Source organism: Catharus ustulatus, chromosome 15, assembly GCF_009819885.2.
Source record: "Catharus ustulatus isolate bCatUst1 chromosome 15, bCatUst1.pri.v2, whole genome shotgun sequence".
NCBI lineage: Eukaryota > Metazoa > Chordata > Aves > Passeriformes > Turdidae > Catharus > Catharus ustulatus.
In genome coordinates, this window is record NC_046235.1 from 18,510,715 (window position 1) to 18,533,708 (window position 22,994).

Genomic DNA, 22,994 nt, shown 5'->3' on the forward strand with positions numbered 1-22,994 from the left:
CTGTGTTTGAGAGAGGGAGGGAGCACAAGGGAGAGCCTAAATCCAATTAGGCTGATAAGTGTAATTAGCCTGGTGGAGCTCAGCCTAGAAAATCACAGAATTTTGCATGACTGGCAACCTTTGCTCCAGAGTCTGAAGTGTTGGCAAAGCAGAGAGGAATGTGGGCAGCACCAGTGTGTCCCTGTGAAGGCAGCAGGGGGAGGGGACACTGGGGATGGGGATTGGGAAAGTTTTACAACTAGGCTTGTTTATCTTTTAAATTTATTTTCAAACTTGCTGGGAAATCGTGGGCTCAGTAATGCACTGAAGCTGTGTTACTGGAGGAATGCTAAAATTAAAGATGAGTTTAGTGGTGAATAAATCAAAGATCTTCCTCCTTCTGATGGGGGGAATTAATTAGAGTTGGTGATGCTTAGTTCTGCCCTTTTGAAATGGAGCTGAGTTTATTGCAGGGGCAGAGATTTCTTGGTGTGGATTGTGTTCCTCAGATGTGTTTGGTGCCTGTTTCCTTTTTATCTTCCAGAATGCTCCCAGGGCCCCTCATGATGTACCAGTTTCAAAGGAGCTTCATCAAAGCAGCAAGTGAGTTTGTTGATGTTCCTGGGACCTGGCCAGCAGAGCAGGGCTGGAGCTGACCTGGGAGGTGACAGGAGGAGGAGGAGGAGGAAGCTCAGACAAGAGCGTGGGGCTGGTGGCAGCTCCTGTGGCTGTGAGCAGGGGCTGCTGTTAAACTGCACCACAGTTTTTTTATTTTTTAACTGCACCACAGTGTTTGAGGAGCTCACTGCTGCTGTTAAACTGCACCACTGGTTTTTTATTTTTTAACTGCACCACGGTGGTTGAGGATCTCGCTGCTGCTGCTAAACTGCACCACTGATTGTTTTTATTTTTTAACTGCACCACAGTGTTTGAGGATCTCACTGCTGCTGCTGTTAAGCTGCACCACTGATTGTTTTTATTTTTTAACTGCACCACAATGGTTGAGGCGCTCACTGCTGCTGCTAAACTGCACCACTGATTGTTTTTATTTTTTAACTGCACCATGGTGTTTGAGGAGCTCACTGCTGCTGTTAAACTGCACCACTATTTTTTATTTTTTAACTGCACCACAATGGTTGAGGAGCTCACTGCTGCTGCAGACACCTGGGCCATGTTTCCTTCAGTGCCCAGGGGCTTTGGGAGCAGGGGGTTTTCCTTTGGCAGAGTGTGGATGTCAGGAGAGCCCCGTGCCAGGGCAGTGCTGCTCTCCTCCAGCAGCTCCCCCTTACAGCAGGGTCCCCCCCAGGCTGTGGAGCCCCAGCTGTGCAGCCTGGCCTGCCCTGGGCACGCTGCAGTGGGAATTGCCTGTGCTGTCATTGCTGGGATGGCTCTGCTTGCAGCCAGCCCTGCGCTGCTCACACAGCTCTGCTCTCAGCCAGCTCCTTTGGAACAGCTGGATGGGGCTGACAGGAAGGATGGGGAGTATCTGCAGTGCCTGGGGGTGGGATGGAGCAGCTCCCTGGGATGTGTCAGGGGCAGTGTCAGGCCATGACACCCCCTGATGTGGAGATCAATCATTTTGTGTTGCCCTTGCAGAGCTGGAGAATCAGGAGTCCAGGGTGTCAGAAATCCACAGCCTCGTGCACCGGCTCCCAGAGAAAAACAGGCAGATGCTGCACTTGCTCATGAACCATTTGGCAAAGTAGGTTTATGACTGATGTGTTTTTCTCTCCTTTTTCCATTTCCTCTGAAAGTCAATAGTGGTGGAAAAGTTTCCTTGTGTGTGTGTGGTGTTGAGTCATATCTGGTTGGCAGCTGGGACCCTGCGTGTGAGCGGGGTGGGAGGGGGTCAGGGAGGGAGGGATGGGGACAGGGAGGGAGGGGTGGGGACAGGAGCTCCCCAGGCAGCCCCAGCCCCTTTCCCCAGCCCCTGGCAGCAGCAGCAGCCCCTCTGCTCCGGGATCCTGCCGGGGTTTGGCTGCCAGGCTGTCCAGGAGGCAGAGCGGACGTGAAGCTCCTCACGTGGTTTCAGAGCAGACCTGCTGCTGAAGGACTAAAAGTGATTTTTTTTCACAACAAATGGCTGCTCTGGGGTGGATTTTCTGCCTTTGTGCACCCTGATGAATCAATATTTTTGCGTTACCTTGAAACTTTGCGAGGGCGAAGAACGGGATAATTTTTTTCTTTCGGTGGCAGAGCTGACCTGTAATTTCCCATCTTCTTCCTGCTCCTGCAGGTTCCCATGGAAACCTTTGATTAGTGTTTTAGAAGTGAAAGCATCATCAGGTGTTTGTGGCAGGCTCAAGGCTGCAGGGTGGGACCTGCCCTTGCACCAGGGCTGCAGGAGCAGCAGGGCTGGGACACCTGGGGATGACTTAATCAGGAAACGGCTCAGGAGGAGATCTGGAAGAATCCAAGTTATCTGTTTAAAAGAAAAAATAACAAATTATATTTGAAATAGGCTTAAGTACAACTCCAGATGCTTTCCTGTGGCCAGGGCTTGTGTCTGCTCCATGGGGTCCCTGGCAAGGCTGTTAAAAACCAAATGGCCAAAAAACCAAATTCAATCCTTCTGCATCTCCAGCCTGAAGCCAAGGCCCAGTGGGATTGCCCAGAGCAGCTGGGGCTGCCCCTGGACCCCTGGCAGTGCCCAAGGCCAGCCTGGATGGGCTTGGAGCAGCCTGGGGCAGTGGAAGTGTCCCTGCCATGGCAAAGAGTGGAACTGGATGGGCTTTAGGGTCCCTTCCCACCCAAACTGTTCTGGGATTCTGTGATTTTCTATGTGCAGGGAAGCTGTAATTGCTTCAGTGTTTTGTCTAAAGGAAAAACCTGGTGATGGAGTAGAGATGTGGAGTCAGGTTTACAGTGGGATTTGTGCTGCTTTAGTGGGGAAGGAATTCAAACAAAACAAACTGTGTGTGGTGGTGTGTGCTATTTTAGGAAGAGAAACAGCTCATGGTGTTATTTAATAGGAAAAAAATTATCTCAGAGAAGGGCAGGAAGCTGAGGAACAAGAGCCTGCTGAGCTCTCCAGCCCCAGTGCCATTCCTGGGGGATCCTGGGCAGGCAGAGCACAGCCAGGTGTGGGCTCACAGCATCCCTTGGGGCTGTGCCCTGATCCAGGGGCAGTGCCCAGGTCAGGAGTGCCCATGGGGCAGCCAGGAGCAGGGCTCACTGCCATTATTCTCTAAAAAAGCTGCTTGAGGCTGCAGTGCCATTGCACTAAAGACAGGAGTGGAGAGAAGCCCTCACATCTGCAGCAGATGTTGGCCTGGCTGCCCCAGGGATGCTCTGGGTGGGTGTGGGTGCTGCTGAGAGCTGGGCACCCCCAGCAGCAGGGACAGAGCCAAGGGCCTCTGGCTGCCCTGCCCTGCTTTGGAGGGGTTTGTCTCATCTGTTTCTGTCTGGGGTTTTTTTTTTTATTTTAAGTAACATATGAATAATCAAGATTTGCATGTTTATCAGATGAGCTAAAAAAATATTTCTCACAGTCTTGCTGCGGAGATTTCTGACACTAAAACCAGAATTTGGGCTGAGTAGGTTGAGTAAAGAAAGAGCCTTTCTTTAGTCATGGGTGGTTTCTGACTTCTGTGTTTTGGGGGTGTACGTGCTCTGCTGCACTGATGAGGGATGTGGGGCTCCTCCTGATGAAGCTGCAGTTTTTATTAACGGTAATAAAACTGCTAAGGCAGCTGAAATGTTCAGAAATGGCAATTATTAACCCCAGTATCAGACAGGATAAGCCCTGGAGGGGTTGAGCAGTGCCCTTCCCCACGTGCAGGGTCCCATGGCAGTGGGAGCCCACCCCCCCAGAGCAGGGAGAGGACAAACCTCAGGAGCAGGCACAGGGCAGAGGGTGAGGAGCATTTTGATAGAAAAATATTTTGATTTCTGCCTCTCTGTGCTGCCTCATGTCCAGATGTCCAGGCAGTTCACTGGAGCAGGAGTGGTCCCCAGCCCTGCTCCTTTCATCCTTCCATCCTGCACCAGGCTGGGGTTCTGGGATCAAACCAAGCTGTTTTAATGCCAAATAAACCACAGTGAAGCAGAGGGCCTGTGGTGCTGTGGGCTGGGGTGGCTGTGCCAGGGATGCTGCTGGAGTGCAGCTGCTGGCAGAAAATTGCCATTTTTGTCAGTGGAGCTGCAATATCAGCCCTGTCTCCTTCTCCTTTTGCAATGTACTTTCTCACCCAGGAGTCAATGCTGGCGAGGTGCAGAGCAGGGGGATTTCACTCTGATTATATTTCAAGCTTTTAGGGAATTATTTTTCACGCATGGCCATAATTTGACACCTGAGCTTTGCTCTGTTCTCGTGGCAGGAGTCCAGGCTGTCCAGCTCAGGTGTCCTGGCCCTTCTGTGGGCTGGCATCACTGCCCCACACAGCCCCTGACCCATGTACCCCCTCCTTGTGCCAGGGTCGTGCCCACGGAGCAGGCTGCAGCCGAGCTGTGTGGACGTGTATTTAGCAGAATTAATTATCTCTAATCACTCCCTGCTGTGGCCTGGCCAGCACTGCCTGGTTCCCTTTGGTTTTGCTGTGGTGGTGTTTTCTAGTTTACGTGTTTTAACCGAGATGACAGCGATTGTTATCTCCTGCACAAATTGTTTGCTGTTTATCGGGGCGATGGTTTCCATGGGCTCTGCAGGGCAGCTGCTGATGGGGATCCAGCAGAACTGGCTCCCTCCCCTCCACGGAGCCTGGCACGTTCCAGAGGGCTCGCTGCTCAACCAGGGACTGCTGGCAGAGGAGAAGAAGAAAAAAATTCCTCCAGGTCTTCTGCCTAAAAATACAAGCAGGGTTTGTTTTGCAGGGTTTGTTTGGCTCGGCGTGGGGCAGCACCGCGCTGGGGCTGCAGAGCCCTGCAGAGCTGCTCTGGTGCTCACCACAGTCCCTCTGTGCCCAGCAGCTCCAGAACCCCACCAGGGCACCTGAGCAGGGCCAGGGGTGCAGCTCCCCCAGGAATTTGCTGTTCCTTGCCTCGTGGTGCTGCTTTCCCCCAAGGTGCAGCCGGCGGCGAGGCTGACGCCTCTTGGCACGGCAGGTCTGATTTCATCCCCGTGGCAGCTGTTTATGCTGCTGTCTGGTAACTATTCATTTGCTTGATTTATGTATTGCTTCCAGTAAGTCATTCTTGTCCAGGACATTCTGGAAATTTCCACTAGCCACGGAGGCCTGTGAGATGCTCCAGTGCCGTGTGCTGCTCGCCCGCTTTGGTGCCAGGAGCGAACGGGAGCTGTGGCTGAGCTGGGTGCCTGGCCAGCCACTCATCCTCCCTGCAGTGCCACCTGCATGCCCAGTGCCTGGTTCTGCTCCTTGTGGATCAGGGCAGTGCTGGATCCAGGCAAAGCCCTGGAGCTGAGTGGCCCAGAGGAGCTGGGTGCTGCTGAGGGTGGTAGCAGGGAGGTGACGTGGAAGGAGCTCCCTGTAGGGACATTCTGCCCTCTGGGAGCTGGGAGAATCCAGCCTGGGGCCTGGCTGTCCTGGGTCAGGTTCATTCTGTGCTCTTTGACCCTTGCTCCCTTTTCCCTAGCTGCAATGAGCTGGGCTTTGAGGTTCCTCCCAACCCAACCCAGCCCATTCTGCTGTTCCATGCTGCTGTGCTCTGTGCTCTGCAGCTGGAGGTGCCAGAGCCTTGTGGGCAGCAGCAGCACCTCTGGTTTCCCCTTTGCTCTCCTGTCCCTCAGGTGTTTTGGTGGAGGAGCCAGTGATGCTGGAGGAGAGGCAGCCCTGCAGCACTCTGTGCCTGCCCTTGCCAGCTCTGCCTCCCTCTCACTCCTCTGCTTTTGTTTTTAATATGAGATTCTGCAGAATTACAAACCACCACAAAAAGCCCTGTAGGTGTTCACTGGGTTTTTTAGGCTTGGCTTCCTGTAATGTGTAAATTAGCAAAAGGTTTTGTTCTGCTTCTGCAAATGAACTTTTAACCCCCTCTGTCTGGATTGTCCCTGGAGCAGCTGTGTGGGTGCTGGTGGCTTTTCCTTCCATGCTTCTCTAAAAGGTCCTTTGCATTTCATGCAGGCTCTCCAGTTTTTAGCTGGAGGGGAACGTGGCCCAGACCTGCAGTGTCTTTTTAGGTTCTTTTGCACCCACATCCTGCACAAGACTGGAGTCTGGAGATAGGATAATGGGAGTTTTGGACTAAAGCTGGCATCAGCAACCTGGCATGATGATTTAGCAGCTTGTAACAAAGCACCTGCTGGGTTTGCTGAGGAGTTTCTGTGGTTGAGCACCTCTGCCAAGCTCCTCCTGGATCTCCAGGAGCAGCAGCAGGCATTTTGCATTCCTCAAGTGTGAATTCTTGTGGGCTTGTGTCTGAACTTGGTGTTGGTGGGTAGAGGTTGCTGATAGCACATAATTGTCTGGATTTTTTTTGTAATTGTTTATCACAGTGAAACTGAAACTGGGTATGGAAAGAGATTGAATCAAGAGTGGGAAATCAAGAGTGGGCAAAAGATTTCCAATAACTGGTTGGAGTCTCCGTGGTGGTGTCTGCAGCGTCCCCGCAGACAGAGTGGGATGGAGATGCTGCATGAGCACATCCTTGATTGCTCTGTGTGAGCAGAGCCAGCACTGAACCAAGCTCAGTCTGAGAGGTTTCAGTCAGACAATCTTTCAGCAGAAGAGAGGAGACTGAAAATCACCATTGCCAAGATCTCTCTGAGCTGCAGTATTTGCCAGGATGCTTGAGTGATCCCTGGCCTGCAGAACCACAGGAAGGTTGGCAGGGACATTGAAAGGCCACCTTGTCCCAGCCCGTGTGTGTGTGTGTGTGTGTCAGGGCTCAGAGCTGGGGCACTGAGGGGTGTTCCAATCCCTGGGCACAGCCTGGTCCTGCTGGCCAAGGTGAGAGAAGCGTTTTCCCTGCTGCTGTTCCATTGTTAATTCTGAAAGCTGCTTATTCCCTACATTCCCTTTCCTCCAGCAGTGTCTTCTAGGAATTCAGTATTTTGGAGGGATGAGCTCCAACCTTGCATTTATGAAGTGAATGAGCTCCAAAATACCTTTAAGGGAAGAGCAAGTCCAGCCCTGCTGTGCTGCTGTGGGCACTGCACTGGTGTGAAGGTGCAGGTGGGCACCAGGCACCTCCTGCCCTGGCCCTGGGAGCTGGCTGTGCCCTGGGATGGCTCCTGTGGGGCTGAGGAGCTGCACTTGCTCACCCTGCTGCAGTTGCTGCCGGGAGCTCTCTGGGAGCCCGTTTGCTTTGGCTCTTCTCCACGCAGCAGGTTGGAGACTCCGCCGTGGCACAGCAGAACTTTCAGAGGATTCCTTGTTCACCCAGAGCTGCTGTGCCAGGCCCTGCTGCCCAGGGGGATTTGTTATTGCAGGGTGGCAGCACCAGTGAGGTTTTGGGGAGAACCTGCCCATGCAGCAGGGCTTTGCTGGGATGGCCCTGGGGTGGCACTGGGTGGCACTGGGGTGGCACTGGCACAGTTTGCAGCCATGGCAGGGCTGTTCCAGCCCTGTCCCTGGGGCTGTTTGAGCATGGGGCCCCTTTGCTGGCTGTGTTTGTGCAGGTGGAAGCCATGGTGGCATTCACCATCAGCTCTGGCTGTGCTGTGGCTCTCAGTGGAGCCTGCAGTGCTGCTGTGCCAGCACAGGGCATGTCCAGCCTGGTGCACTCAGCTGAGGGCTGGGATGGCTCTGGGATCCCCCCTGCAGCTCAGCTTGCCCAGAGGCAGAGAGGATGGCTTTGAAACCCCTCTGGCTCGGTGTGGGAAGCCTGAGCTGGAGCAGTGCTGAGCTCCCTGCGTGTTTCCCTGCAAGTCACAGCACGTTTGGTATTCACACTGATCTGGCTCGCTGATACTGAACCTCACATTTGGCCTCAGTGGCTTCTCAGTGCAACATGAGCCCCTTTTTTTCCCTGGGAGTGAACCCAAGCATCCAGCTGTGGCCAGAGCCAGCCAGCAGAGACAGCCAGTCGTGTTGGAGCAAGTCAGAGTGCCTGGGATCAGTGCAGGCACAGCTTTGGTCCCAGTGAGCAGGAGCCTGAGAGCAGCGAGGGTTTGCATTCAGCAAGCTTCCCCTTGTCTTCAGGAGAGGTTTTGTCATTCCCTGGTGATGTGTCCTTATCCTGGATCCCCTGGGCTCCAGGTGCATTCTCAGGCTTGGCTCTCCTGTCTGCAGCAGAGGGGATTTGGGGCTGAGCCCACGGCTGGCTGCACACAGGGGGCTGTGTCCACGTTCCCAGTGCTCCCAGTTCCCAGTGCTCCCAGTTCCCAGTGTGGCTGAGTGAGCCCAGTTTCCTCCTGCTGCTGTGGACCCCATGGCCCTTGCAGAGGAGCACAGACACATCCAGATCTCCCTGAGCAGGCAGGAGGGAGGGGTGCTGGCGTTCCTGTGTCTGTGTGCTCTGGTTTGGGAATCATGGAAGCTTCAAAGTTGGGAAAACCCCCTAAGAGCATCATCTCCATTCTCCCAGCACTGCCAAGCCACCACTGGCCCATGTCCCCAGGTGCCACATGCATGTGGCTTTTGAACACAAGATGAAGCTGAGCTGGTTGTGCTCCCTGCCTCTGTGTCTGCAGAGCAGTGTCCCTGTCGCCTCTTGCCATGCCCATTTAGGAACGGTTTAGGAATGTGTGATTGGCTGATTTAGCTGCCTGGGACACCAGTGGGTGCTGCTGCAGCTGGAATTGCAGCACTGGTCTCAGCAGCTCTGTGCTGGGTGCCAGTGACAACATTCCTGCAATAAACACCTGCTGCCTTCCCAGCCCTCAGACACATTCCCAGGGCTGGGAATGGCTTTGGGTGAGAAGTGAGTCAGCCCCAGGGAGCTGCAGGGCCACCATCCCTGGGGACACAGCTCCAGCCCCCCTGGGACAGGGGGAAGCTGAGTGGGGACAGCCCAGCCCCTCTTCCCTCTCCACCCCTGCACTCATCAGCCACAGCCCAATTAAACTCAATGATGTGCAGGGATGAGTTAAATGCACCCAGAACATTTCCCAGAACTCGTTAGACTGTGGCTGATAAATGTCCCCAGTTTGTGCTGCAGTGTCTGTCTGTCTGTCCATCCATCCCCAGGGCAGGGGCTGTGGGGTCCCAGCTGTGTCCTCTGCCCCAGGGGCATTTCTGGAGCTGTGGAGGGGCTGGGAAGGGGCTCAGCCTGCACAAAAGGAGGCTCAGGGGGAATTTCTGGCTCTGCACAGCTCCCTGTAGGTGAGTGAGTGGGAACCACCCTCTTTTCCTGGGTGACAAGACAGGACAAGAGGAAATGTCCTCAATTTGCAGCAGGGGAGGTTCAGGTTGGATATCAGGGAAAATTCCCCCCTTGAAAGGGTCCAGCCCTGGGGTCACCATTGCTGGAGGGATTTAAAACTGCAGATGTGGCACCACTGCTCAGTGGTGGCCTTGGCAGTGCTGGGGGGCTTGGGGATCTTGGAGGGCTTTTCCCACCCAAAGGATTCCCTGATTCACTGTGGGAACAGTGCTGGCTGCTGACTCTGCCTCTCCACCCAATGTGCTGCCTCTGTCCCCTCTGCTTTTTACCTTCCCTCATTGTCCAGAGTCAAAAGTGCTTAATTTCTCTCTGTCCAACTTCCCAGAGCAGCCTAAATAATTTTGGGGGTTGCTGGCCTCTGTGTGATTGGCTTTTCACATTGAACAGGAGCTCTGCTGGTGGTGGCAGACAGGGGATGAATTTTTACCTGTACAAGAGGAATGAGCTGCATTATTTTCCATCCCATGAGGACTTGCCAGTCCAGCCACAACAAGCACTTTGATTGCAAAGGTTTGTCCCAGGCATGGAAATAGAAACACTCCAGACTTTCCTGTTGTTCCCTTCTGATGGTTGTTTGCTCAGGGGTTTTGTTCTGAACCAGGGAAGATATTTGAACTAATAATGGCACTTTTGGCTGAGACTCAGATCCATGCATTCTGTATCTAAAATACATGTTTGTATATAAAATACACAGCAGTTTACACACATATATATATAAAATACATGCAGGAAGTAGTTGCAGACATGGGAGGCAGCAGTTCTGTGGGAGCACCCACTGGAGCTCTGACCACACTGGAATATTTACTGTTCCCTGCCTCCCCTGCCCTGAACCTTGGCTACCAATTACCCTGTATTAAATTGTGTTTGGTCATGGCAGTGATTATGCAGTATCCAGGCAACCCAGGCATAATCTAATTTAACACCCAACATGGATTTGCTCTGCTGAGGTTCTTTGTTTTGCTGCACGGGAGTGAGAAGTGAGCAGGGACACCCTGGGGGTGGCCTGGGGGACAGTGCTGTCCCCAGGGCATGGCAGGGCTGGGGCAGCACCGATGGGTCAGGGCTCTGTGGAGCTGCCAGGAGCAGCCCAGAGCCCCAAGGCAGTGACAGTGAGCCCTGAGCAGGGGTGAAGAGAGGAGCTGCTGCACATTCCTCCTTTAGCTGCTGCTTTCTCCTGGGCTGGAAGTGACTCCTGTGGAGGGGGGAGCAGAAAAAGGACCCACAGAAATGAATTATTCTCTCAGAGAGTCTCACAGAGTGCATCAAGGGCCAGAAAGAAGCAGCAGGTTAAAAGGGAAATACAGTGGGTGCTTGGAAAACTTCCTAAGAGCAGCTGGGGAAGGCACTGACAGTCCCTGCCCAGCATTAAGCCCCACTTTGGGCTGAGAACACCCATCTTTAGAAACTGTGGCGTTATTTCCTCCTACAAAGGATGATGAAGAGGTGTAATTTAGAGTGAATTATCCTGTGGGTAATGGATGGGGAATTTGAAGGATGTGAAAGGTGAATCATGTTTTGGAGCATGGCTGTGTGACCCAGCACAGGGATGGCTGTTGGAAAAGTACCTGGGGTGCAGAGCAGCAGCTCATGGGGCACTGAGGTTATTCCAGAGAGGAGCCAGGCTGCACAGAGCAGCTCCCAGAGGCAAAGCTGAGTGTCCTGAGCCTGTGGGTGAGTGGGCAGTGCCTGGGCAGGCCAGGCTCTGCTCTGGGACCGTGTCCTGCCTGGGAAACCATTAATAGTCTGGAATAATTAGCAGGCCCACGCTCAGCTGCCTCCCTGTAATGAGCTGATGACAGTGCAATTTATTAGAGTGATGTAGGGCATGGTAACGGTAATGAGAGATGGAGGCACCTAATTTTGTGTGACTTAGATCAATTTGGTTGTTTTTTTTATAAATGAACATTGTTTCACTAACCACAGAGGATCATTAAAATTATTATTTTATTAGTGCTTTTGAAAACCATTTGGGCTGCAGCAGCGTTTTTCCATATCCAGTTAGGGGCACGTGAATGTGTGTCTGAAATGCAATTTTGCAATGCAAAAAATGTCATTGGGAATTGTGAGTGATGTGGGGGGAGGTTTGAATCCCTGGTTAAGTATTACTGAGTGTGTGTTGTTTCTTACTGGACTTGTGCTGCCTGTCTTGCTGCTCCCTGGGCTGGTGTGGCCATGAGCAGCTTGATGGGGATGGGATGGAGATGGGATGGGATGGGGATGGGGATGGGGATGGGATGGGGATAGGGATGGGATGGAGATGGGATGGGATGGGGATGGGGATGGGGATGGGGATGGGGATGGGGATGGGCTCTGTGCCAGCCAGAGGGGACATGGCCAGCCTGGCTGGGTGACACTGTGAGCAGCACATTGTCACCTCTGTGGCTGAGCCCTCTCCAGGGCAGCCCATGTGCCCCAGCCATTTACTGACGCTGGAGATTTCCAGCAGGCTGTGATCAAATATTCAGAGCTTCCTGGCAGTGGGGGCAGTTATGGGAAGGAGGGAGGTCCCACCAGCTCCCCAGGGCTCTGGCCAGGACCTCCGCACTCTGAGGTGGAGGGGACAGCTCTGCCTGCTCCCCAGGGATGAGATGTGCACCAGCACAGGCTCCATGCCCAGGCAGTGAGCAGGGCTGGTGTTGCTGCTGGGGGAGCTGAGCCAGCAACCCTGAGCCCCCCTTGTGATAGATCCCTGCCTGCTGCCTCAGGAGATGTGTGTAGGGATGAGTTCTGTGCTGGTTCAGGTGAGTTTTGGATGGAAAAGGATGGAAAGCATCTTTTCTTTTTTAGCCAGCCTGGGCTTCCAGCATGCTGAAACATGCTGAGCTTGCACATGAATGTCTTGACCCCAAGATCAAGGGTAGAAACTCACAGCAATAAATGTTAGGGTCAGCCCAGTGAGTGAGTCTGTCCAGGGAAACGGAGAGAAAGGGAAGGAGGAGACACTGAACCCCCTCAGGCTCCAGCTGTGTTAGACAGCCTGGAGGCACCACACTTCTTGGTTCAGGAGGTCAGGGGCAAACCACAAGAAAAACTCCTGGAGACAGGGCTGCACTGCTGGTGCTGGGACACACCTGTGTCTGTGTGACACAGCAGGGACACAGCAGTGACAGCAGTGTACAGGTCCTGGGACACACGTGTCCCCCTGTGACACAGCAGGGACACAGCATGTGCAGGTCCTGGCACACATGTGTCTGTGTGACACAGCAGGGACACAGCAGTGTGCAGGTCCTGGCACACACTGTGTGACACAGCAGTGACACAGCATGTGCAGGTGCTGGCACACACGTGTCTGTGTGACACAGCAGTGACACAGCATGTGCAGGTCCTGGGACACACTGTGTGACACAGCAGTGACAGCAGTGACACAGCATGTGCAGGTGCTGGCACACACGTGTCTGTGTGACACAGCAGTGACACAGCATGTGCAGGTGCTGGCACACACGTGTCTGTGTGACACAGCAGGGACACAGCATGTGCAGGTCCTGGCACACACGTGTCTGTGTGACACAGCATGTGCAGGTGCTGGCACACTCCTGTCCCCCTGTGACTCAGCCCATCAGGGGCACCTGGTGAGCCCAGCATGGCTGAGGGGTCCCTGCCTGTGTCCCCATTGCTGTGTCCCCTCAGGTGAGGCAGAGCACAGCACGAGTCCCATCAGGGCTGCTGGCACCTCCAGGAGCAGGTGCCAGCTGGGGCTGCTCCAGGATAACCCCTCAAACACCGTAACCAGGCTGCCACATCCTCACTGAGAGCTGCTTCACCTTGCTGAGCTGGTCTGTGCCCTCTTGTGAGCTAGAAGAGGTGGAGGAGGTGGGGAGGAGGGCTTGGGTGTCCCTGTGTCCCTGTGTCCCTGTGCCAAGGAGAAGGGAACACGTGGGGCAGGGGGATCTGGGGGCACAGCCCCACCTTGGCCTCCCACCCTGGGCCAGATGGGGCTGACCTCTGGTGCTGGAATGGCTGGGAAGGAGTTGGCCTTTGGAACAGATGAGGTCACTCATTGAGTTGGAGAGCAGTGTGTGTCAGAGGTCCAACAATTTGTTTTCAGAAGGGTTTTAAGCATTAATGATTCAAGATGTTTTCCTGGGAGTGGTTTGCAGCGTGAGGCTCGGTGGCTGGCCTGGGGTTGAGGTTTTGTGGGATTAGTCAGTTCATGGGGGCTGAAAGGTCTCCAGGAGCACAACAGTTAAATTTGTGTTTTTCCACATGGCTGAGCCTTCAAGGGGCTCACCAGGAGCGTGAAAAATGTAAACAGCACTGCAAGCCTTGTGCCAGCCACGAGGCAGGGAGGGCAGGGAGGGGGTTCCCTGTGGGTTAGTCCCATCACCTACTTCACTCTCTGTCTCTTTTTTCCCAGAGTTGCAGATAATCACAAGCAGAACCTGATGACTGTTGCTAATCTGGGTGTGGTGTTTGGGCCGACGCTGCTCCGACCTCAGGAGGAAACGGTCGCTGCCATCATGGACATCAAATTCCAGAACATTGTGATTGAGATTTTAATAGAGAACCACGAGAAGGTGATGGCCTCCCTTCCTTCTTTCATTCCAGTGGTTTATAGAAAGGAGTTGGTCTCTCTTTGCCCATGGCATGGCCAGTGGCACCACGGTGACACTGCCAGGGAGGGGCAGCTGGCACTGAGTTCCTGGGCTGTAGCTGTGGGAGCAGAGCTGGTGGGCAGCTTGTTCATGGTCACCCCAGGGTGAGTCAGCATGGCCATGTCTCCATCACAGGAATTCCCTTTCTCCCCCTTCCCACTGTTTAATGGGAGCTTGTCCTTGGTTTCAAAAGGGATGAATGCTAAACAAACCAGTGAGCTGCACACCTCAGCCCGCTCCTGCTTTGCTGACTAAACCCAGGTTTATCCAAGTACTGCCATTCTCCAGTGTTGATCTGAATCCTGCTGCATTTCTGTTTCTTTGATGGATGTTTGCTCTGTGGGGCTGAGCTCCTGCCCTGTCCCCTGCTGCACGTGCTACAAAATACCATTTTCCTCTAAATGCAGCCAGTTCCCTGACTCTGATCTTTTGTTGGTCTGGTTTGTTTGGAAGGGAGTAACAAATTTGTGCATTTGGGCAGTGAAGGCAGGAGTAGAAACCAGCTTGCCCTGGCTGGGGTGGCATCACAGAGAGCTGTGCCAATGAATGCTTTTCCTATGGGGAAAGCCTGGCCATGCCAGTTGTGTGTCTGGGAAGGACACTGAGGAATGGGTTGAATGGACTCCAGCAGTGCACAGAGACTTGGAGAGAGCTGGGCTGGAGGGGTCACTGCCCTTGTCTGAGCCTGGGGATCCAGAAAAGGAGCAGTTCATAACCCAATATCAGCAACCAGCAAGGCTGCTGCTCTTTGGGGTTTTGTGCAGTTTTAAAATTTCATCCCCTTGAGAAAAAATGTGATTACTCAGTTTTCTGACAGCTGTGGCTGGGAGTTTGCAAAGACTTTCCCAAGCTGGTCTGCAGCCGTGGGAGCGTGGGGGCACAGGGGGGACACTGCTGCTCTGGCTGGGCTGCTCATCCTCACCTGCACCCCAAAAAGTCAGCAGAGTGCCAGAGTGTCGGGGCTCTTCACAGCCTGCATCTGGGGTGAAGAAAGGAGGGGTGCGGAGGGAATGTGGAATTTGGGAATGTGGAATTTGGGAATGTGTCCCCAGAACGCTGCCCTGCCGTGTTCCTCAGAGGCTGTGCAGCAGGCAGGTGGGCAGCTGTCCTGTTCCACGGGGTGATGCCAAAGAACAACTTGTTTATTATTTTTAACAGATATTTAACACGGTGCCAGAGGCTCCGGCGTCGAACTCGCAGCTGCTGTTATCGCGCAAGAAGAGCTCGGAGTCGAAGCCGCCCTCGTGCAGCGAGCGCCCGCTGACGCTGTTCCACACAGCCCAGCCCAACGAGAGTGAGTGCCCCAGGCTCAGCTGTGTCCCCAGGCTGCCATCCCCGGGCTGCCATCCCCGTGCCATCCCCAGGCTGCCATCCCCGTGCCATCCCCAGCCATCCATCCCCCTGCCATGCCCAGGCTGCCATCCCCGTGCCATCCATCCCCTGCTGCCATCCATCCCCCTGCCACCCTCCTGCCACCCTCCTGCCATCCCCAGGCTGCCATCCCCAGGCTGCCATTCATCCCCTGCTGCCATCCATCCCCCTGCCACCCCCTGCCATTCCCTGTCATCCCCCTGCCATCCATCCCCCTGCCATGCCCAGGCTGCCATCCCCGTGCCATCCATCCCCTGCTGCCATCCATCCCCCTGCCACCCTCCTGCCACCCTCCTGCCATCCCCAGGCTGCCATCCCCCTGCCTTTCCCTACCATCCATCCCCCTGCCATCCATCCCCCTGCCATCCATCCCCCTGCCATCCCCCTGCCATCCCCCTGCCATCCCCCTGCCATCCCCCTGCCACTCTCCTGCCACCCTCCTGCCATCCCCAGGCTGCCATCCCCTGCCATCCACCCCCTGCCATCCCTGCCATCCATCCCCCTGCCATCCCAAGGGATGATCCCATAACAGGGTCAGGCTTCGCTTCCCTCCGCTGTCGCCTTGGTGGGCAGTGGAATCTCTCCTGGCATCCCAGCCCTTAACCAGCTCCCCATGAGGCTGCCTTAGCACAGGATAGAGTGTTGCTGTCCCCTCCCCACCTGCCTGTCCCCTTCTCATGTTGCTGGCCCCATCATGTCATCGCTGCCATCAGCTGCGGGTGCCACACCTGTGCCCAGGGTGGCCACCGGCGTCCCCCAGGGCGGCCCTTCTGGGATGCCCTCGGGCACTTTGCCTTTTACAGACAGGAAAACTCAGCCAGGAGCTTCGGCATTTTCCTGAGGATTATGTACCATGGCAGTTCAAAAATGCTGGAGCTCATCTTTCCATTTCTGTCGCTAATTGATGCTGCAGATATTTGGGTGAAGGAGCCAAGGCCCAGCCCTGCTGGTGGGGTGGCAGAAATGTGTCTGCTCAGGCTCTTGTTTCATGTGACAGCGAGCCCAATTCCCAGCTCCTGCTTCTTACTGCACACAGGGGCTCCCCCAGTTTGGTGAAAGGCACAGGGTCTCTGGTGAGCACACAGCACCAGGGCAGGGCTGGGGCACAGCTCCCCATGGCACAGGGGGTCACTGGGGCTGTGCTGCCTGTCAGACACGTGTGATTGAGTTTCTGTTGATTAGCAGCGCCCTGCTGTCGGAAGGAGCCGCGTGGGTTTGAGGAAGCCGTGGCAGCCCCAGACGTGCTCTGGAAATGGTGTGGGACGGCTCTCGCCGCAGCCTCAAATACCAAACGCTGCTTGTGAAAACTCCCAGCCCCAGTCGTTTATTTGCTGCTAACTAAGCAGGGGCTTGTCAGCCTCCAGGCTCTGCTGATCCTCTGTGTGCATCTTCCCGTGCCTGGGAGAGGAACTGAGCTCATTTCTTTATTTCTGCTTTTATTTATTCCCATGTGAAGCAACGTTTTCTTGTTTTTCCTCCTGACAGTCTATAACCTCCTGTGTCTTTGGGAAGCCACTGCTGTTTTATTTGCCTTCCCTGCTGCACATCACAAGAAATATGTGAGGTTTCCTTTCTTCTTTTTTTCTCCCTTTCTTTTCTTACTGGTCTGGAGACAGACCAAGGCTCTTAAGTCAGGGTGAAGCACAAGGGCTTGGGCAGCAGCTCAGCACCACAGAAATCAGAAGTTGAAATTGAAGCTAGAAACGTTCTAAATGGGAGCAGGGTGCACATCTTTTAAGACTGGGGCAGTTTGACATAGAAATAAGTGGAGTGGGACAATGGATTTTCCATCACTTGAAATCTGTCCATCAAAGTCCAATGTCTTTCCAGAGTTTTCACTGGCATTCATCATGCCAAGCTGTGTCTAACTCAAAAATTATCATGTTCAACACAAGGGGAGCAGATTAGGTAATTGTGATTAATCTGTGGTTATAGTGATTATTTTGCTGTTAAACATTTACATTCTTATCCAGGGAGCAGCTCTTGTGACACAAGTGTCACCAGCACAGCAAACACCATTTTCTTCCTTATCAGTCCTTTTGTCATCCCCCCTCATGAGTTATCAGCAGATCCTGGGGAAAAGGCTCTGCTGAGGCTCCCGTGGCTCTCCTGCCTGAATTCTGGAGATAAAAGTTTGGGTAAGGGGTGGATGCTCTTCTTTTCTTTTTGTGCTGGAAATGCTCTTGAGCTGATGGGCAGCTCTGCTCTTGTAGCTGTGAAACCAAATTAAATCTTCCAGTGCAGAATCCTTCACAGGGGCTTTCAAAAACATGAAGCAAAGAACAGTTCCAGCCTTTTTAGAAGGAGGAAATAAAGCAAAGCAGGAGTTTGAGATGCTGCCCTTCATCTCCCTTGCCCTGGAGCTGAGGCACCTGCAGCTCTGTGGCTGCTGGGGACTCCCAGCTCACCCTTGGCTGTGGCTGCTCTGGAGATTAGAGGCACAATCCACACTGAGCTGCCAAGCTTAGGGAGCTTATTCCCAGCCTTCAGCCTGGGGCAGGAGGTGTTTGCAAACAGTGAACTGGTGTCAGCCCACACTCCAGGCTCAGGTCAGCTCCTTGGGGCTGGGCTCAGCACAGTCCTGGGCTTGGCCAGCTGAGCACAGGTGGCCTCTCTTGGGCTGCCTAAAACCTGCATTGGCAGATTCAAAACCAGAGGGATTTGGGGTTTTTAGGTCCTTAGACAGCTTAATTTCTTTCCTTTCTCATCTGCTGGCTATCACATCTGCCTGTCAGTATTTTTGGAGGTCAGTGCTCTGCTTTTCTTCACTTTTCCCTGTTTCATCCCAAGGGCTGGAGCCCTCTGAGCCCTTTGGCAGAGTTGGGGACAGAGGAATGTCTGTGCTGCTTCTTCCCATGGTGGAGATTAATGAAATCCAGTGTCAGGAGCACACTGATGTGTATCAACATCACCCATCCTTGGCTCATCTCTGGAAGATCAGCTCAGCCTGAGCTAAACCAGGCCCTGCAGGTGCTGATTGTGTCCAGGTACCTGGGACGTGCAGCAGCTCCAGAGCAGGACAAGGAGCCTTGGGCTCTGCTCTGGGCACCCACAGGCTGATGTGGCATTTCCCTGTGCAGTGGTGCCAGAGCTGCCCCAGCCCTCCTGCCAGGCAGTTCCTTTCTGCTGTGTGCTCAGGATTAACCTTTCACACAACCCTGCAGTTCCTCTTGCACTCTTTTACCCCCCTTTAGATGAGCACAGATTAATATTAATATTTTCCTCACTCAAAAAGAGGTGGAATTTAAAGGGATTGAGAGCAAGGATTTCCCATCACTACATGCTTTTGGACTGCAGTTTGACCATGGCAAAGGCATCTCCTGGAAATGAGTTAGTGGGATTTGCAGTGACCCTGCACAGGGCTGAGGAGGTGCCTGAGCTGGGGTGGCTCTTTGGGGTGCTCAGTAGTGTCAGTGCTCCCTGCACAAACTGTGGGGACATCTCTCACCACATGTAGGGGAGCCCAAGGGGGCTCTGAGGAGCTCTGAGTGTCAGCAGGGCAGTGGCAGCACTGGGGCATGCCCAGCACCTCCCATTCCACATCAATCCACAGGAAAAATCTGCTGCTCTGCATTTCTGAAGGGCTGAGCCAGAATGGAGCAGGGACCCTTCCTCTTCCTCATCCTCCTCCTCAGAGCTGACTAGCAAAGAGAAGCAGCAGCTGCTGTCAAACCTGAGGCTGGAGCAGCTTGACCTGGGTGACCTGCCCTGTTCCTGTCCTGCTGTCACCCAACACTGCATCCCCTGGGGGCTGATTCAGCCACACAAATCCAGTCCTGTACAGAGCTCTCATTTCAGTTTCTTTCAGGTTGTGGCATTTTGGATGCCTTCAGGAATGTGAAATATTAATACCTTAAGAAAAGTGTGTATTTTCCTACTAAAAATGGTGTTCATTGAAGTGTATCTGCATCTTAAACCCAAAAGAGCCAAAGAGTGCCTGGTATTTCTGCTGGTTTAATGTAGAATGTGTCTGTAACTAACTGAGCTCTGGGGACATGTCCCTGTTTGCACTGGCCCAGGCTTTCCTGGGAGTGCTCAATCCCTTCCCAGCCATTTGCTCTTCACTCTGTCTGCACTGGCAGCTGATGATTCTTGGGTTTTGGTGTTTTTTAGAGGAGAACAGGAACAGCATCATCAACTCCAGCCTGGAATCCGTCATCTCTTCAAATGTAAACAGCTTCCTCAACTCCACCAGCGCTGCCCAGCCCAGCCTGAACTCCAGTGATCTTGAGCTAGAAGTAATTAAGCCCAACAGGCCAAATTCCCTGTAAGTACAATGGTAATTAGTGTTTTATAGACTCTCCATCCTTACTCTTTAATCAGAGTTGTTTCTTATTCTCCAGCTCAGCAGTTTGCTGAAGGATACCATTGAACATTTTAATTTTTAATGGGCCCCAAACATTTGCCCTCCATTTTTAACTCTGTCTGAGCAGTGAGTTAGTTACTGTGGGTTCCATCTGCCACCAGTTCTGCTCTGATGGCTCTGCCCATGTGGAACATTTTTGAGCAGAGCTGCCCAGTGCTGCCCAGCCCATCTGGGGATAACTCCAGCACACACAAAGGACTTTTCTTCTGAGTTCAATCCTGTGACTGTTGTCAGTACAGTTGATCTCTGGCCAAATCTATGCTGTTGCTTCTGCTATTGCTTCCTTCATCTGGAAAGTTCAAGGGAAAAAACAGTGACCTTAGCAGTGCCTCCCTGGGGATGGCCGAGTTATTTCTGAAGTCCCTGAGCTGGCGGCGGCAGAGCCCGAGCGCGATGGCCCTGCTGGGGGAATTTCCTTCCTGCCAGCCCTGCTGCATTTTCCCACAGCACCCCCATCCCTGCCACGTGGAGATCTGCTCAGAGCTGTTCAGATCTGCTCAGATCCCTGGGAGGTGAAGCCCATTCCCAGGAGGTAATTCCCATTCCCAGGAGATGAACCCCATTCCCAGGAGGTGAATCCCATTCCCAGGAGGTAATTCCCATTCCCAACAGGTGATTCCCATTCCCAGCAGGTGAATCCCATTCCCCAGCCCATCCCCACAGATGGAACACCTCTCCCCTCCTGGCTGCAGGGATCTCCCAGAGCAGGGACACTGTCCTCACTGTCCTTCCCAGCCCTCCCACGGCCCCACACACTCCCAGTCCCCCCTCATCTGAAGCCCCCATGCCCTGAGGGTAGGCAGGGTGTGCTGGCATGGCTGGGTGTCAGTGGGACTCACCAGGACAGGCAGGGTGTGCTGGCACAGCTAGGTGTCAGTGGGACTCACTGGGACAGGCAGGGTGTGCTGGCACGGCTGGGTGTCAGTGGGACTCACTGGGACAGGCAGGGTGTGCTGGCACAGCTGGGTGTCAATGGGACTCACTGGGACAGGCAGGGTGTGCTGGCACAGCTGGGTGTCAATGGGACTCACTGGGACAGGTGCTGAGGGCACAGCTGGGTGTCAGTGGGACTCACTGGGACAGGCAGGGTGTGCTGGCACGGCTGGGTGTCAGTGGGACTCACCTGGGGACAGGCAGGGTGTGCTGGCACAGCTGGGTGTCAGTGGGGCTCACTGGGACAGGCAGGGTGTGCTGGCACAGCTGGGTGTCAGTGGGACTGACCAGGACAGGCAGGGTGTGCTGGCATGGCTGGGTGTCAGTGGGACTCACTGGGACAGGCAGGGTGTGCTGGCACAGCTGGGTGTCAGTGGGACTCACTGGGACAGGTGCTGAGGGCACAGCTGGGTGCCAGTGGGACTCACCAGGACAGGCAGGGTGTGCTGGCATGGCTGGGTGTCAGTGGGGCTCACTGGGACAGGCAGGGTGTGCTGGCACAGCTGGGTGTCAGTGGGACTCACTGGGACAGGTGCTGAGGGCACAGCTGGGTGTCAGTGGGACTCACTGGGACAGGTGCTGAGGGCACAGTGACACTGCTGGCTTGGCTGGGTTGGGTTTGGGTTGGAGGTGCAGCTCTCACTCCAGCATTCAGGATGGCTCCAGGCCCTGCCTGGCTCTTGCAGGAAGGTAAGTGTGGAACAGACCCAGCCTTCATCCAGCTTCACCATCTGCTCTGCTTCCATCATCCTCCTCCTGCACTGCACTGTGAGCTGCACAGCCCCACAGCCCCTCCTGTGCCTGCCTGCTCCCTGGGATCATCCCACAGGGGAGCTGTGGGGGCAGGACACACCACCCAAAGGTAGGACACCTCCACATCAGGGCTGTGCTGTGATGTGGTACAGAGTGAAAATGCTTCTCTCTTCATGCCTGGTCGAAGCTCTGGAGTCAGTCACATCCCATTCCCCCAACAGGATGGCTTTGGTTTATCCTTCAAGGGGAAGAAAATGGTGTGTCTTATCACAGAATGGGGTTTGTGAGCCTGGGTCTTGCTGGGACCTTACAAAGACTGCTGTCAAATTCACAGTTTTTCAGATTCCAAGAGTTGCCTCTTCCTACTGATTCATTTCTTAGCAGAAGTTCCAGAGGAATCCAGCAGGATAACCCAGCTCAGGGAGGCTCTGGGGAGCAGAGGACTGTGCTGTTCCCAAGGGATTAGGTGAGAGGGCTGGCACTGAACCAGGTGCTGTGCCACTGACAGAGCCTTTAGCTGTGTGAGTGAACAGGGCTGAGCAGGCAGCACTGGCAGCTCGTGGCTCTTTGGGGCTTTTCCACAAGTGCAGTGATTGTGAGATAATTCCTGCACATGCAGGAATGGGATGTTGGTCTGTGCTGAGCTGAAGGCTGAAATGTGGATCCTAAAGGGATAATACCACAGAGCAAATATTCTTTGTGACCCCACATATTTAAATTAAATATCTTTAATCCGATATTTCAGTGGGAAATGAAGCATCTAGCTGGATTTTATTCTGTGGGGAGTGGATGTCACTCCCTGTGCTTGCCCAGGAGCTGTGCCTGTGCCTTTGGGAGCTCTGTGGGGCTGTCCCTCGGTGCCACTGGGTGTGCAGTGCTGAGGATGAGGGGGGTGAGGAAGGCTGCAGCAGCAGGACTGACCCCATGGTGCAGGCTGGGCTGGGGCAGGGGGTGTCAATGGTGCCAGTGTCCAGCTGGGCTGCCCAAATCATGTCCCCATAAAGGCACTTCTGTTTGTGCAGGCAGCTGAGCAGTGTGGGCTCTGCAGGGCCCTGCGCTCTGCCCTGGGCTGGGGCTGTGCTCGGTGCCAGGCTCTGGGGCTGTGCTCTGTGCCAGGCTCTGGGGCTGTGCTCTGTGCCAGGCTCTGGGGCTGTGCTGCTGCTGTGCCAGGCTCTGGGGCTGTGCTCTGTGCCAGGCTCTGGGGCTGTGCTGCTGTGCCAGGCTCTGGGGCTGCCCTGCCATTCCACCCCTGGGATCTGTGGCCATGGGGAGCTCTGGAGGTGCCTTGGGCTTTGTGCTCCTTCCAAACCCTCTGCTGGTGCTGTGACACCTATCCCTGAGCTCTGCTTCAGGCCTCTGGGATTTTTGCTTGTGTTCTTCACAATTCTGTGTGATTTTTAGCTGAGAGCCAGGCTGTGGAGCTGGGGAGCTGTGCAGGAGGGGCTGTGTCCCACGAGTGCTGTGCTGGCCCAAACTGGGAGCTGCAGGGAGAGGAGCTGTGTCATTCTGATGTTCTTCATTCCCGCTGATATTCCTGTGGAAATAACTCCTGTGGATTGCAGAGGGAGCCTCCTTGAAGTGCAAATGTTGAGGCTGCAGGCCTGGGGCATTTCTTGTGTCCCATTTGTGGCCGTGAGCACCGATGAGTCCAGGGTGGCCTTTAAAAGTGCCAGCTGTAAATTGTGAGCACCATCTGTGAAATGAGAGATGTTTGTTTGAGCTTCTGTTTACAAAAGCCCTTGGCTCCCTGCTAAACGCTCCTGTATCCCCCAAGTCTG

At 54.3% G+C, this 22,994-nt stretch overlaps 1 protein-coding gene across 3 annotated transcripts in view; it reads left to right on the top strand.

Annotated features, from left to right (window-relative positions):
- Positions 1 to 22,994, top strand: part of ARHGAP26 (Rho GTPase activating protein 26) — a 108,505-nt gene that overhangs the window by 68,295 nt on the left and 17,216 nt on the right. For all 3 annotated transcript variants that reach the window (XM_033073193.2, XM_033073195.2, XM_033073196.2), the window contains exons 16-20: positions 524 to 582; positions 1,576 to 1,681; positions 13,556 to 13,715; positions 14,952 to 15,087; positions 19,278 to 19,431. In XM_033073193.2, coding sequence (XP_032929084.1) covers positions 524 to 582; positions 1,576 to 1,681; positions 13,556 to 13,715; positions 14,952 to 15,087; positions 19,278 to 19,431 — 615 coding nt within the window. The remainder of the gene's footprint in view (positions 1 to 523; positions 583 to 1,575; positions 1,682 to 13,555; positions 13,716 to 14,951; positions 15,088 to 19,277; positions 19,432 to 22,994) is intronic.